This window comes from Pezoporus flaviventris, unplaced genomic scaffold (genome assembly GCF_033815535.1).
Source record: "Pezoporus flaviventris isolate CSIRO_AGI_PZ_B2104156 unplaced genomic scaffold, CSIRO_AGI_Pfla_v1 ptg000047l, whole genome shotgun sequence".
Lineage (NCBI taxonomy): Eukaryota > Metazoa > Chordata > Aves > Psittaciformes > Psittacidae > Pezoporus > Pezoporus flaviventris.
In genome coordinates this window covers 9,786,731-9,801,492 of record NW_026892595.1, presented here as the reverse complement: position 1 = coordinate 9,801,492, position 14,762 = coordinate 9,786,731, and the positions used below count along the sequence as shown (strand labels likewise).

The 14,762-nt window shown below is 39.8% G+C and overlaps 1 protein-coding gene across 2 annotated transcripts in view; it reads right to left on the bottom strand.

The window, feature by feature from the left end:
• Positions 1 to 7,679, bottom strand: part of PRTFDC1 (phosphoribosyl transferase domain containing 1) — a 45,853-nt gene extending 38,174 nt beyond the window's left edge. For both annotated transcript variants that reach the window (XM_061468233.1, XM_061468234.1), the window contains exons 1-3: positions 7,555 to 7,679; positions 3,197 to 3,303; positions 707 to 890 (exon numbers count right to left, since the gene is read on the bottom strand). In XM_061468233.1, coding sequence (XP_061324217.1) covers positions 707 to 890; positions 3,197 to 3,303; positions 7,555 to 7,614 — 351 coding nt within the window. In that variant the 5' untranslated portion in view covers positions 7,615 to 7,679. The remainder of the gene's footprint in view (positions 1 to 706; positions 891 to 3,196; positions 3,304 to 7,554) is intronic.
• Between the last annotated feature and the right edge of the window lie 7,083 nt (positions 7,680 to 14,762).

Below are 14,762 nucleotides of genomic sequence, written 5' to 3'. Positions count from 1 at the left end.
CCTACAAGGCAGACTACAAATGTAGAGATTACGCAAATAGAAATTGTAATCACACATTCTAAAAAAAGGCCAGTAATCGCACTATCATTGCCTCACTGAAACAAATGAATCATTATTGCATAATTTCCTCTGAAGATAACAGGAAGTCTTGATCCTTACTTCAACGCTGGATTTAGTTCAATGGTTTATTTAATTTTCTTAAAAAACACTATCATCATCTGGTGGTGTATTTTGCTACTATATAAACTGCATGGTATGAAGATGAAAGCATTTCATTTAGTTAGCATTAAACATTTAGAATAAGACACAGATTTATTACCTTGCAGTTATGCCAAACTATGTGGGGGTGAGGGTGGAAAATGAAGTAACATGAAATTAACTTGACATAACTGTTGAAGATTTTGAGAACAAACAACATGCCAACATTTTACATGATAGAATTCTGACTTTTCTGTCTGAAAGTGACGACAGACTAAATAAAAAAATACAGCTTGAGGATGCTTCGTATCCTTATTCATACCATCCATAAAGCATAAAGGGACATGACAAATATTTTGAAAGAAAACCTTACAGGTTTTTCAAACAAAAATATTTTTCACATTTTTTCTATAATTTGGGGGGGAAAACAGGTTTTCCATTTCCACTATTTATTATTAACATACAACAAGAATCTACATAAAGCTACATAAATGAGTTGTTGACTTACGTGGTAACTTTTCAGTCTAACAAAATCGACTTTCATAGAGATGAACCTTTCTGAATTTCTGCTGAGATTTTTAATGTGCTCCACAAGGTCAGCACAGAACTTGTAGCCACCTTTGAGGACACAGAGAACCACAATATCATTGTCTCCAATGTCTTGCATAATATCTTTGGCCAATCGTTCTGTCCTGGGGCAAAAAAATTAAGGATAACATTAGATGCAGATTCTCTAAGCTCATGGTATGGTTTCCATGTGGTTACAAAGAAACACTATGTATGTGGCTTGAATGACAGTATGTTTAAGTGTCATGGCTTGGTCTGGATTGAGTTCACAATAGGCAGAGTGATGGATGCAAAATGCAAAGCATGTGAATCAAACTGGTTAACCTTAAATTTTATAAAAAGTGTACATTATCATTATGTCATACAGCAAAAGAGAAAACTGCAAACAGCTTAAGTGACTTGTTTGAGGTCAGGCACACAAGAATAATCAAGGCGATGCCCCAAAGAACCCGGAACTGCAGGGTTCCCATATCTGTCTTCTCTTTGACAATTCTGCATTTCAAACACATCATGACAGACGACTGAACCCAAAAGATACACATTCTGTAATAGACACCACATCTTCCAGGATTCCATTTTTTGGTTTTATTTTTTCTCTAGCCACTTGACACTACATAAATACATTGAGCTTCAGTAAAATCTACATGTGTGCATTTACCAGAGAAGAATAAGCTCTAAATTGAATATACTAGTTATGAACAAAAGCTGTCACTTCATTATCACATTTTTGTAATTGTAATGCTCAAGTAAATTCCATACATTAGCATTTTTTAGATTTAAAAAATATAAGGTATCCTTAGATCATCTTGTTTGACCTCTTATACGTAATTCCTTTTACTCATGTAAGAATGAAGATTAGTAAATGACTTTCACTTCCTTTACTGAAGATTAGTAAACCAGTCTTTTATCATCTCTTATCAAGTCTGAAAATAACGGGGAAAACCTCCCATAAAAAAGAAACATCTCTCTAGTGATTTTTTTATATATATACTCTTCCTCAGATTGTCTGATGAGTTGAAATTTCAAAAACTGCCAAAGACCATTTTATATTTTAAAAAAGTAGGAACTCCAGCGTAGACAAAAATGTACTAATTTCAATTTCTAAATAAAAGACATACCATTTTTTAAACTTATATTTAATTGCTACCAATCTAGAGAATTTTCTCAAGGGCTGAACCTTCTTCCTACATGAAAATTTTGCATGATCACAGTATATTTGGTTCTTTGTCCTTTTCCATTATAACAGTATCAGTCTGTTCTGCTGGAGTAAGAAAAAAACAGTGGCATTTATTCTGCTGGAGTACAAAAACACCACTGGAGAGTTACTTACTTCAAACAAATTTATATTGAATACTATGAGAACTTCAGTTGGAACATATTTATTTTAAAAGGAGGAATTAAGAGTCAGTTGACTCTAACCAAAAGAGATGAAAAATTCAGCACAATGGTTACTGAAAATGCAATGAAAGAAAGCTTGTGTTTTAAAAATAAAGCAGCCATAACTCTTCCTTATGATGCATGTCTACGATCTTCTTTTAAGGAGTTCCAGTGAATTCAGTACTTGCAACTGGCTGTTTAAATGTGGTAGACAGAAAGCTGCAGGCTGAAAATGTCCCATGAAATTCTATTCAGATATTCCCAATAAATACACTGTTGAAAATTACCATTTCCATTTTGTAACATTTTCATAAGATTTTTAACAGCACATCATAAACTGTTAGTGAGCATGAACACTGAGCTGGACTCAGCAGAAATACCAAAGCATCACCAGGTGCCCACGTGGAGAGTACATGGGGACTACTACAAGGTAAGGAATGAGGGCTGGTCAAGCTTTCCCACTGCTACCTTCCAGACCAAGCACCTGGACCCAAACAGTCCCTGACACACTTTCTGGTTGCATTGAATGGCAGAAGTCAATAGTGCAGTCAGGAACTACTAGGTTAATTGGCATTAACGACTTGTACTAGGGACTTGTCAAAGTTGTACATAACTCAATGTTGGGTTTTCTCCTTTTCATATTAAAAACACAGGACGGTTGGAGTGCAAGTGAGACTTTCAAGTATAACTATATTCAAACCTTTGTACTTGCTCTTTCACCTTGAGTTCAGCTCCCTTGTAGTTTACATTCCAATGCCAATTTCACTATATGATCACTCACCTTTTTGTGGCACCTGTCTGATTTAATGCCCAGATAGATATTCAGTGAAAGAAATTAGACAGGGAGTTGTAAAAGCAATAAATTACAAGTCTGGTATTTCCTAATTTTCAAGTATTTTTTTGCTTTTAAAAATGAAATCAAGTATTTTTATAATTGCTAATACAATACTTTAAGACAAATACCATATACACAGTCTGTGGATGATAAGCTTTATAAAACAGAGTAATACTACTGATCAAAGAATTTATTTAGTAACATTCAACCAACACATACCTGTCAACAATAATGCCATGTGGTATGAGCACATATTCCAGATCTCCGTAGTAGTGCTGAGGATAAGTGAACAAATCCAGACTGTATCCAGGCCAATTGTCTGAAATCTGAAATATTAAATAATGCTGTTAAGAATACTTCATGGTATTTGACAATATGTAACTAAAATCAGTGTTCTAGTACATTCTTTTGGCTGTTCTAGTACAGTTTATTGGCTGAATTAATCATATGACATGCTCTCTTCCACTCATAATTTACTGTTTCACTTTTCCTATTAATTATTTTGCTTCTCAGTACACCTCAGAAATCAAATGCTACAGTTTTGTTTTTTTTTTTCCCACAGAATGTGGGAAATTTCACCTGAAATTACAAACAACTAGACAGAATAAGTATTTAGTACTAAACTAGTGGCAAGACTAAGTTTCTTACTAATTTCAAATTCGAAAGGCAAATGTAAGATTACCACTAAGAAGAGGTTCTCCAATGGGAGATTCAGACAGTGGGATTGAAAGTTGTAAAATCTTACATTAAAATCATACTTTTCTGGTTTAGAGGTACTTTAAAGTCATAAATAAATAAATAAATAAATATTCTATAGATGAAATAGCATGTAGGACAGGGAGAAAAAATTATGTGGTTCATGGAAGGTATCTGTACAAATCAGTGGAAGATTGTACTTCTTGCCAAAGATGAGGTTCTTAATTTACGTAAGTCATCAAAGATGAGTGATTACAAAATATCTACTTCTCAATTTATGATTAGCTACTCTATAAGCCCATACATTTACAGAAAAAAAATATTTTACAGATTTAATATACTTTAGTTTTATAAGTACTAGGATACAACAATTAGGAGATCCCAGAGCACTGAGTGGCGATAGGGACTAAGTAGATCAAAAATAAGCCGACAGGTAAAGGCTTCAGAAAGCTATGAAGATGCAAACTCATCAGCACAAGAACTAAACAAACTGTAAACCAACAATTTTCAGAATTCCTTATGAAAGATGAGACCTGCAGGCTCACAAGGCATGTTGGAATCTTTACAAAGCTTTGCTTCAATATCGGTTCACAACAAAAAGCAACATCTAATAGGTTTTTTTACAATCATGTTCCTCAAGTCACATATTCTTTCTTCTTTCTAAAGCTTGCCCACATGAACCTTGAGTAGAGGGATAAATGGTGAGAAACTTGTCTTTGTAAAGTGCAAATCTTAATGGCATGTCTGCTAAATATAACCTTTAAAGGCCCATCACTGAAACTAACCTCTGCTTGTAATTTCATGTGGTATAGCAATAAATAATGTCTCCAAAAAAACTCAAAGCTAACACAAGGTATCTGATGTTGAGGTCTTCCTCCACATCTAGTCTTCATGAACTTTGGCATAGCCCTGCCTCATGCTGTCCAGAAACACTGTTCCATCTCATGGATTTTCGCTTGCTTGGTTTTTTTCTTTTGCATATTCACCGACATCTACAGATGCCTCAGCTGCTGTGTTTTCTTAACTCTGCCCAACTGCTTCTTTATTCCAAAAAGAGGTTTTTGTTGGTAACTACCACTGAACACTCCCCCATAAAAAGCATGGCTCATAGATCACTGGACTTACACAAGCCTTGAAACTAGAAAATAAGTTAGTTATGTTCCTCATTTCCACAGAAACATGAGATTATAAATATCCTCCTTGGCAAGGTTTTTAATTAAGAGGCAAATCTTGCTCCAGAAACCCTGCTGCACAAGGCCTGTGAAGCCCATTTTCTCATCTTCATTTTCAGCATATAAGGGTGGCTGAAACTTTTTAAACATTTTGTAGCAATGAGCTGTCTGGCAGGCTTTTGTTCAAAAGTATCTTAACATAAAAAGAAACAATTTCAGATAGTGTTTTAAATTGCCTAAGGACTGTAAGGACCCACTAAGAACCCTTGTCAATACTGGTACTGATGCATCCTGGTCAAATTCCACGTGTTTAGTGTGATGCAGAAGATTAAACTAAATGGATGGAAACTTCTTCAGAACTCATCCAAACCAACAGGTTTCACTTAGGTTACAGTAAGTCCTTTAGGAAACAGGATCAGCATGAAATTTTGATTCTCCTATCTATCCTATCTGAATAAAAGAACATAAACTGCATCGCTTTGCAATAATACAGAAGTTCTCAGTTACAAGCGCTAACTGGCATTTGACCAATAAGATTAAATTCACATATACTTTCTAATTAATTATCTTTCTAATACGATAAGCCTATTTCATATTCTTCTTTCTTTTAAGGCACTTCCCAACATTAAGGAGAAATTGTCATCTACCCTAAAGCTATTCACACTGTTATGCAATGGGACAATTTTCATGTAACTCTAAATTTTTATGAGTATTCTGCTTGTGAATTAAAAAAGTGTGATTATCCTCAGTTTAATAGCCAAGCATCAAAAAATAGCCACCTCAAATTAAATTTTAAGTTCAACTTCTTTTGACTTCTGGCTTTAGCCCTTGAAAATGTGAAGCAAATATTTGTGATTGTTTCAATATAAAGACAGAATTCAACTGGATAAATAAATATACATACTGAATATATCGGTATACAGATGTGTAAAAAACAACCCCACAGTGCAAGAAAGGTCTGTTTTTAAAGTTCAGGCCTGGCATGTTCAAGCAGCCCAGCAGAAATTCTCCAGCAGGTCTTTCAGAAGTTGATGTGAACATAGGCAAAAAGGTATACAAATACATGGCAATACCAAAAGCGCTCCTTTGAGGCATTGAGAGGCTGGAGACATTCAACACCTTTGGAAGAACATTGCTACTTTTGTTGTGAGGTCTCAGCACAGTTCTCGCTTCAAAGCAACAAGGATCTGGATTCTGCTTTGATATTAAACAAAGGAGCAAGCATCTAGCAAAGTCTAGCTTTGTAAACTTAAATCATGCTGCAAAAGCCTTTTGGTTGGGCGGAGAGAGGGGTTGAGGATCACATGCACACATTTATGCATAGTAAGCAGAAGAAATCAGTACAGCAGAACATGGTTATGAGAATTCACAGCCTCCTTTGCAATATCCTCACGTTGCTTTGGTGCTAAACACAGACACCCACTTAAAAAAAAGTCATTCATTACACAGGTGCCAGGAGAGGTGGTTGATGCGCAGTGGTTTCAGTCAGAGCTCCAACACACAGCAATAGGTTTCTTTGGTAGGGGATGGAGTGAAGGCTGGTAGGGACAGGACGCAACACTGCCTACACAGAGCCCCCAACTCTGCTCCATGATCTGGGTAGCAGTTCTACAACTTGGTTAAAATCCCAATGCCACAATAAAATACAAACATTCCTAAGGTGGTGACAGCGATGGAATTTCCTTCACAGGAGAATCTGGTTTGTCCCTCAGAATAAGGAGCATATTTATTCATTTCATAGAGGGGTTTGGGTTGGAAAGGACCTTAAATACAATCTAGTTCCAACCCTCCTGCCGTGGGCAAGGGCACCTTCCACTAGACCAGGTTGCTCAAAGCCCCGTCCAACCTGGCCCTGAACACTGTCAGGGATAAGGCAGCCACAGCTTCTGGGCAGCCTGTGCCAGCTCCTCACCAGTCCCATAGCAAAGAATTTCTTCCCTACATTTTTGCACGATTTATTTAGCCCCACTGGTACTCAAAGTGCACTGCCAAAGTTCGGTCTTCTTCCCACCACAGAAGGATAAGGAGCAGCCGGACAGCGTGTTTTTACAGCGCTCGCAGGGCCCCGAAGGCCTCTAAGCGTTTTGGTGAGCGCTATCCCTGGGCATCCTGACCTCAGTTACTCAAGCAACCTGGTGAAGCGCACAGCCACCTCCGCCACTGCCCGGGGTAATTCAGGGCTGCGTTTTCATGGCGGAAACCAGGAGCCCGGTGAAGCCTGCGGAGCCGGCCAGCCTGCCCACCCCGTAGTCCGGGGAGCCCGGCGGTGCCGGGTATCGTCCCCATCCGGCAGACCCGCAGGGATGGGGACAGCGGGCTGCCCCCTGCGGCAGCGCAGTGAGGGGCCGCGGCCCGAGAGCCGGCGGGGGAACCCGGAGCAGGCTCCGTGAGGGGACAGGCGGTGGCTGGGAGCGGCCTCGGGTGGGGGCCAAGCAGAGGGGCAAGGCAAGGAGCGGAGAGGGTCCGGAGTCCGGCAGGGGAGTGAAGGTCCGGGCCGGGGCGGGGCGGGGCGGGGGGGTCAAGAACAAAGCGCCGGGGGAGCCACATCCGTGGGGTACGGCGCTGAGGGACGGGGGAGCGGGGTCTGCGCGGCGCATGGCGGCGGAGGGCGGGAAGGAGCGGCGGGGAAGCGGGGGGACGGTCGGGGAGAGGATCGCGCACTGTAGAAGACAAGCGGCCGGGGCGGGCCGGGCGACGCTTTGCATTTACCACAACGCCGCGGCCTCCGCCGCTCCGCGCCGCCTCGCCGCTCCCGCCTTCCCCGGCCATCTTCCTGCGCCCTGCCGAGGGGCTGCGGCGGGGCGGGGCCGGCGGGGAGAGCTGCTGGGGCTGGGGCTGGGGCTGGGGCTGGGGCTGGGGCTGGGGCTGGGGCTGGGGCTGGGGCTGGGGCTGGGGCTGGGGCTGGGGCTGGGGCTGGGGCTGGGGCTGGGGCTGGGGCTGGGGCGCGGCACAGGAGGTGTCGGGGAGGCTGGCACCCGCCGCGCCGGGGGTGCTCATTAGAGCTGGCCCCGGGCTGTAGCCTTGTGTTTGGGGTCGGGTCCCCCGCCTCCCTGGGGAGCGGAGCCTGCGGTGTGCCCGCCGGCCGCCGGGGCTCCCCAGGCAGGCGCTCGACATCTTTTCTTAAGCCGTGACACGATAGGCTGGATCGGTAAAGGTCTCTAAAGAGGAGAGGAGACACGGGCTGTAACCTGTGAACTGAGGGGTACGTGGAGTCATGGAATGGGTGTTGAGAAAGCACTGCACAGGGCACGGGTAGCCTTGGTGAGGTGGGTACGAGGGGGAAGAAGCTACCGGCTTGGAGAAGCCAGCGCCAGTGACAGACTGGCAGGGTGGTGGAAGGGTTTGGACAGCTAGGTAGTAGGCCTGGGCTGAGTAAATTAGTGGAGAAGTTTAAGCTGGTGTGCTTTAAACTGACATTTTAACAGGTTTTTGCTTATGCTTTATGGAGAAAAAAAGGATGCCAGGAAGCAAACTTCCAATAGTTCATTAATCTTGCTTTCCATCCTTGCTGACTTATGAGCGGATGCTCCTTCCTCCACAACCCTGTGTATGTGCTGGAGGAAGCTGTGTCTTCCCAGAGCCTTCAGCCCATTGCCATGTTGCTCATGCTGTTGGTCCAGCAGAAGGAAAGCTGATCAGGGTCCACACAGCCTTCTACCCCTCTCCTCCTCCCCCTTCCAATTCTGTTAACATCATTAGTAATACTTGGCTTTAACAGCCTCGCAGATGAGTGGGACCTTTTTTCTTGTCTTGGGTTGTTCTGATCATAGTCTACCTTTACATTCCCATGTAAGAAGTTCAAATTTGGACTTGCTCTATCACAACATGGCTTTTGGGCAAAATGCTAACAGCCTTCCAGTCCACTGCAGGGAAAATTATGGCTTTTCACTTTCTTAAAAGTGAAAGTTGGTTATGATTTCTGATATTTATCTGTTAAATAAACAACTGGTAGAATTCTGCCATTCCTGCACTGAAAATTATTAAAGGAAGAAGAAGTTACTTTTAGGGGAGACTGGGGTATAACAAAATATGCTTACTGATACCTGAGGGGCTTTTGCCATTCAAGTAAGCAGACATTTCAAGTTGGTACGCTTTTCTAAAATATAGTCATTGAGACAGGTAGGTCAGAAGTCGTAACAGATGAATCCAGAGGACACTATGGGTCTGTATACAACAGGAGTTTGTTGTCCAACATGGGCTGGCTTTTAGTTGTATCTTGTTAATGCACTTGCATTAGAGCTGATAGACAATTAATAGCTTAGGCATCTAGTGTTAAGAAAACTTCTATAAATGAACACCAATTAAAATCTGGCTAAATACTAAAGCAATTAAAAATCATCTTGGAGTAAATGCTTTGTTTCTTATATGAAGTCAGATTTGTTTGCTTTTTGGTGGATTAAGGAACTATTTTTAGATGAACTATTGCTACAATTGACATGTCTGAAAGAAGACCAGGTTTACAAAGTGACACTGGCTGACTCCAGAATGTCTACCCCAGAAGTGATGCCTCTATATGAAGACTGAGTTATACTGGAGAAAAAAAAAAACAGTTCCTTTAATAGTGCTTTAAAATAAACTTAATAAAAAGTAGTGACTTTGATAAACAGCATATACAGATTTGCACAAACCTACATAAAGTAAATAAAAATATTTTTGTAAAATATATAGGAGATTTTCATAATGGGCAAAATCCGTAAAGATGTTTGCCTTTCAATTGCATGTAAACATTTCATACAACTATTGAGAAAGAAAGTTGAATATTTCATCTAAAATTGGGGATTAAATGCTACTGATTTGTACCCACAACCAGTTTTCAAGATTTGAAGATTTTTCTTGCTTGGAGGTGGGAAAAACCCCTCCTAAAGCCCACATTCACTCTAGACCCAATGCATTCTGACTTGGTTACCACCACATTACAGATAAAACTGCTGTTGCAGAAACAGAACTGGGCTCTATAGTTCTGAAGCTATTTGGATTACAGCTAGAAACTCAGATCAGTTTTGCCACTGCTGTATGAGTACTGATTTCTTCTAACTTTGGGACTAGTTGTGTTACTATTACAATCTTCTGTCTTTTTTAACTACATTCTTTATCAGACCACTGCAATACAGGAGATTGTTGTAACTACACCACAGACAGAAGCTTAACAATTTAAAAAATACTAACATGAATTAGATGCTAAAAAATAAATTCCTCTGGCATTGTACTGAAAAACGTAAGCAGGAAATGCTTATTCTTCCCATCAAGATTGGATGACTGCATTTTGTCATCAAGATTGGATGACAAAACCAATACCAAATTTGGTATTCTTCTCTTCCGACAATTTCCCAAGACTCATTTAAGAAGTAAAATGAAGTGCCATGTCTTGCTAATAACAGTAAATATGAGTATGGAAATTAAAAGCTAGATATATTTAGCTGGGGTACATTTGAAGGGTAGTGCTACTATCAGCAGCCACTGGTCCAACCCACAGAGTTGCTCTTCTCCATGTAAGATATTTTCATTGGCATAAAATGTAATTATTTTAGTTTTTTTTTTTTTTTTAGTTTTTTTTTAGTTTTTTTTTGCAAATGAGACAAATTCCTTGTTCTGTAAACCAAGAGAATTAACAGAAACCAGAATTAATGAGGTTCTTTGTACATGATGGAAATGAAGCTGCCAAGGATTTAGCTAATTAGTAACACTGATTTTTCAGTATGAACTGGTGTAGAATGTATGAATTTACTGTGGATTTTCAAAGCCTTTTTTTTTTTATTAAGGCCAAAGATGATTATCTGAAACTTGATATTGAGGCCTTAACTGTGAGAAAGACTGTAAGCATTCTGTAGAGCATTTCTATTATCTCTGTTTAGTTGTTTGTTTATAAACTAAAAATAGAAGGAAAAGAATAAGCACTTTTAGATATACAACCACGTAAAATTATAAGAGAGGAAAAGAACAAATAAAATAGGGTAGATCATGCTAACAAGTAGGTCTCGGTAGGTCTGGACACATAGTCAAAAGACATAAAGGAGCAGATAGAAGAAGTGACACAGAGAAACAAAGCAGAGTTTGGACTTACATGCAAATCCCTTGTGATTATTGTACCTTGGGCCTTTACAGAATGAACTTCATAATTTCAGTAACACATCTTTTCCTCTCTTACCCTGTTACTGATAAAAGCAGGACATGGAGTATCTACCTTTTCACAACTCTAATGTAAAGAAATGTTGAAAATAGAATCTTGGGGGCAGGGATATATGAAGAAAGCAGCCCAAGACAAACATTATCATGGAGTTACCTGTTCACCTTTGCAACTCCAGTATGTATTCTCCTTCCAAGAAGTCATAACAAAGATTTGACAACTCAGTTTTATATGTAAACACCAAAAAATAGCCAAGAAAGGCACAAAAATCCAGAATATTTCAAGAGGTATGGCTTACCTAGATAGAAGCTTGCCAATTAGGGGATGAAGTAAGAGCTCTTATTCTGGTTCTGCCTGTTCCTTGCAGCTGTTATGTGAACAGCAGAACTGTAAACAGTTTTATCAAGCATGAACCTGCATTTCTCAATGGTTACAAGGTAAGGGATCTCTCCCCAGTTGTTGCAGAGAAAGACATTTTTGGGTAAAAAAATCACCGAAGAGACTATTAAAACCAAAAGTCTAGCATATACAGTACTTTAGGGCATGTTGAAAACAATTTTAAATTGCTTTCATATCCAGTTTGAATATATTCCAGAATTTTGAGTTCTTTTACATTACCTGAGGCAGTTACCCAGCCCAAAGGGTGGCTGCTGAAGATCCTGAGTGCAGCAGAGCATATTTGCCAGAAAGCATTACAGGCATCTGGGAGAACACAAAGCAGTGTTTCAGATAATTTCCTTACATGCAAGTACCTAGGGACACCTCACAGAAAGCTATCCAATTAGGCAGGCCTAGGAAGTGTCCTACAATATGCAGTAGCATAGATGCTGTACTTTCCCTTTGTGACTACTGTACTACATTCAGCAGGTGATGGATTGGCACTGCAGGCTGGAATCTAAGTTCTGTCTACCTTCAATTTCAGCATAACTAGCACCTGGAGGAATTTGAAAGTTCAGCCTTAAAGCAGTTGCAGCATCTAAGATCCACAAGGGAAGCTTGGACCATTTAGCTACCACAGTTAACCTGTTCTGAGTCTACAGACTGACTCAGGCTTTGAAAATTAATTGTAGTAACTTCGACATGAAGAAAATGGCTGAAAGCTGCCATTCAAGATGTTCGTGTGGTTTATAAATTTTTGTGACTTTTAAATCATCATTTAATGATTTAAAAGTCACTGCTAGACAGAATTCTGGGCTTTGACTAATTTGGTCTATGATAAATATCTTTAATACAAAACTACATTTTTGTTTGTTGTTAATCTCACTGTGCCAGACTAGAGCAGCGAGAGCTTCATATTGCAGTTTCCTGGCTCCTGAAGATTCTCTTCCTGCTTTTCAGGTTCATCTTATTAATAAAGAGTTCTTTATAGCTGAAATAAATGCAAACAAAAATTTCCTCTTATTCTTTAATACTAGAATAAGCTTTATTTCTTTCATAATACTATGCAGATATTTCCCATAGCCAGCTATTGCGGTGCATTGATGTTTGACTGGTAAAGCATTATTTTAAAGAAATGCTGCTTACATCATATCCTATGACAAATTCTTCATATACAGCCATGAAGACGAGCCAGGGAATTGTAACTATATAGTGGGTCACACCCAGTGTGATGAATTTAACTGTTATTGTTTCTAAAAGAGATTGTCCACTTGGCTTCATCCCCCCCCCCTTTTTTTTTTTAGTTTTGTTTTTGTTTTCTAAGAAACTCCAGCAACTTTGGAAAAATCTGCAAAACAAAAGAATTCTGAGTGTTTTGAACATGCAAACAAGTAGCAGTTTAAAGCCTTTTTTTTCCAAATACCCCAGTAACCTTGATGTAATTTTGTATACTTCACAGTTTGCCTAGAATAAACAGTGCAGGGAAAGAAGTGTATTGGAAAGCAGAATCTGGTCCAGCAAGTTCTCCTGTAGCGTAGGTAGGTGAAATGTTCATGGCCGGCCAAACCCTGAGCTCCGCACAGAATAACCCACTCCATAAGGGTGCCAGAATCCTGGATCCAGACCATTTGCTAATTGTATTGTTTGTGTAAAAGACAGACCATTCCTCCTGAGCAAACAGCAAAACGTGATTGTTTCTTAACTGTACAGTGATTGGGGCCACGTGTTGCATACTGTTGATTTTTTTTCCTCTGAAGAGAGAATTGTTACACTGCTTCTTCAGCTTTAATATGGCCATTGGAATAATATGGGAACTGTTCTGCTTGTCTACCTTTATAGCAGCTTTGGGAATTAAAGTATTGAGTCATCTGAATTTTCCATAGGGAACTTCCACCTAGGAAGAGTAACTTAGTCATTAATTTAATGAATTTCGAATGACTAGTTTGAGACAATAGCTTTCAAACTATTACACAGCACTGTCCTGGTTCAAAGCATAGCTTTGAACTTTAGGCACACAAATCCTGTATTTAAAACATATGGGCCCAAATTGCAGAAGTCATGAACCCCAACTATGAGAAATGCAGTATCAATGCCTACCAGTGAAAAACACAGGTCATTTACCATTGCATTTCAAAAACATTCTATGACAAAGACATGAATAAATCATACTGCTCCAGGGAATAAGTTAAGTGCTTTAAATCTCATTTCTCTTCCTTCAACTCCTACTTTCCAGTTGCTGAAACAAATGATATGTGGTTCTTGGAAAACATCCTTTTAGTAAACTACTTGAATCTGTTCCCTTTATTGCATGGTCTTAGTTCAACCCCAGATTATCATATTTATTATTATTATTATTGTAAGCATGTAGGAGCTCTACTTACAGACAAAAACGTTACTGTCTCAGACACTAAGCAAAGAGAGAAAAAAGATCCCCATGACAGATAACTTACAATCTAAGCCTAAGACAAGAAACAACTGGCTATAGTGCCGGGGGAGTTCAAGAAAACTGCACAGGTCAGCGAGATAAACCCTAATCTCAGCTCAGCAGCAGCTAGGCTGCTGTCAAATTTTGGTGGGCACCACTGCAAGGAATATTTGAGGAAGGATTTGAAGACAAAGTTACTCCAGTGTTTGCATGTTTGTGTGAATTTCTCCATGCTGTGGAGTCAATGTGGAGACAGGCATGGAATAATGGATTAACAACACAGGTTTGTACTGTGACTGAACAGAAGTTCATCCTCACAGTAGCATCAACAAGGCCAGGTGACATGAATGCAGTCTACTATTTGGCTATGCCTGCTCATCTACAACCATTTGTTGGAGGTACAGTTTAGGAAAAAAATAAGTATGTTTTTTATAACTTGGTGAAATGGAAGCCACATTTACTTCAGCACCCTTTAAACAGTAAAGAAAAAAAAAACACAAACAAGAAACTTAGCGCACCCTGGATTCCTGCCACAATGCCACTGCTTAGCCTGGAGGATGAAAACCCAGAATTTGCTCACATTTTATTTACATAACATTGCATAACAAAAAGGAGCTGAAGGAAGATTGAGGCAGGATGAAAATAAAAAAAAACCTGCAATCAGTCAAGTACACGTCACTGCCTCAAATGTGTACTGATGGGGAGAAATGGTCAGTGATACTTCGCTTAGTCAGGCTCATTATGCCTCTAAGTTACTGAGGTGGACAACCCCAATCAGCTAGAGGGCTCAGCAACTGGCTTCCTTAAACTATGGGAAATGTCAGGCAACCTTAATAATAGGCTTTGCTACCTGTCTCTCCTGTAATTATATTATTATTATTATAAGCATCATAAAGCTGAGGATGAAAGTGTTGACTAGGATTAGCATTTATCTAGAACTGCCATTAATCTGCATATATGTGAAATTTTCTTATCTGAAAGATGTCTGCC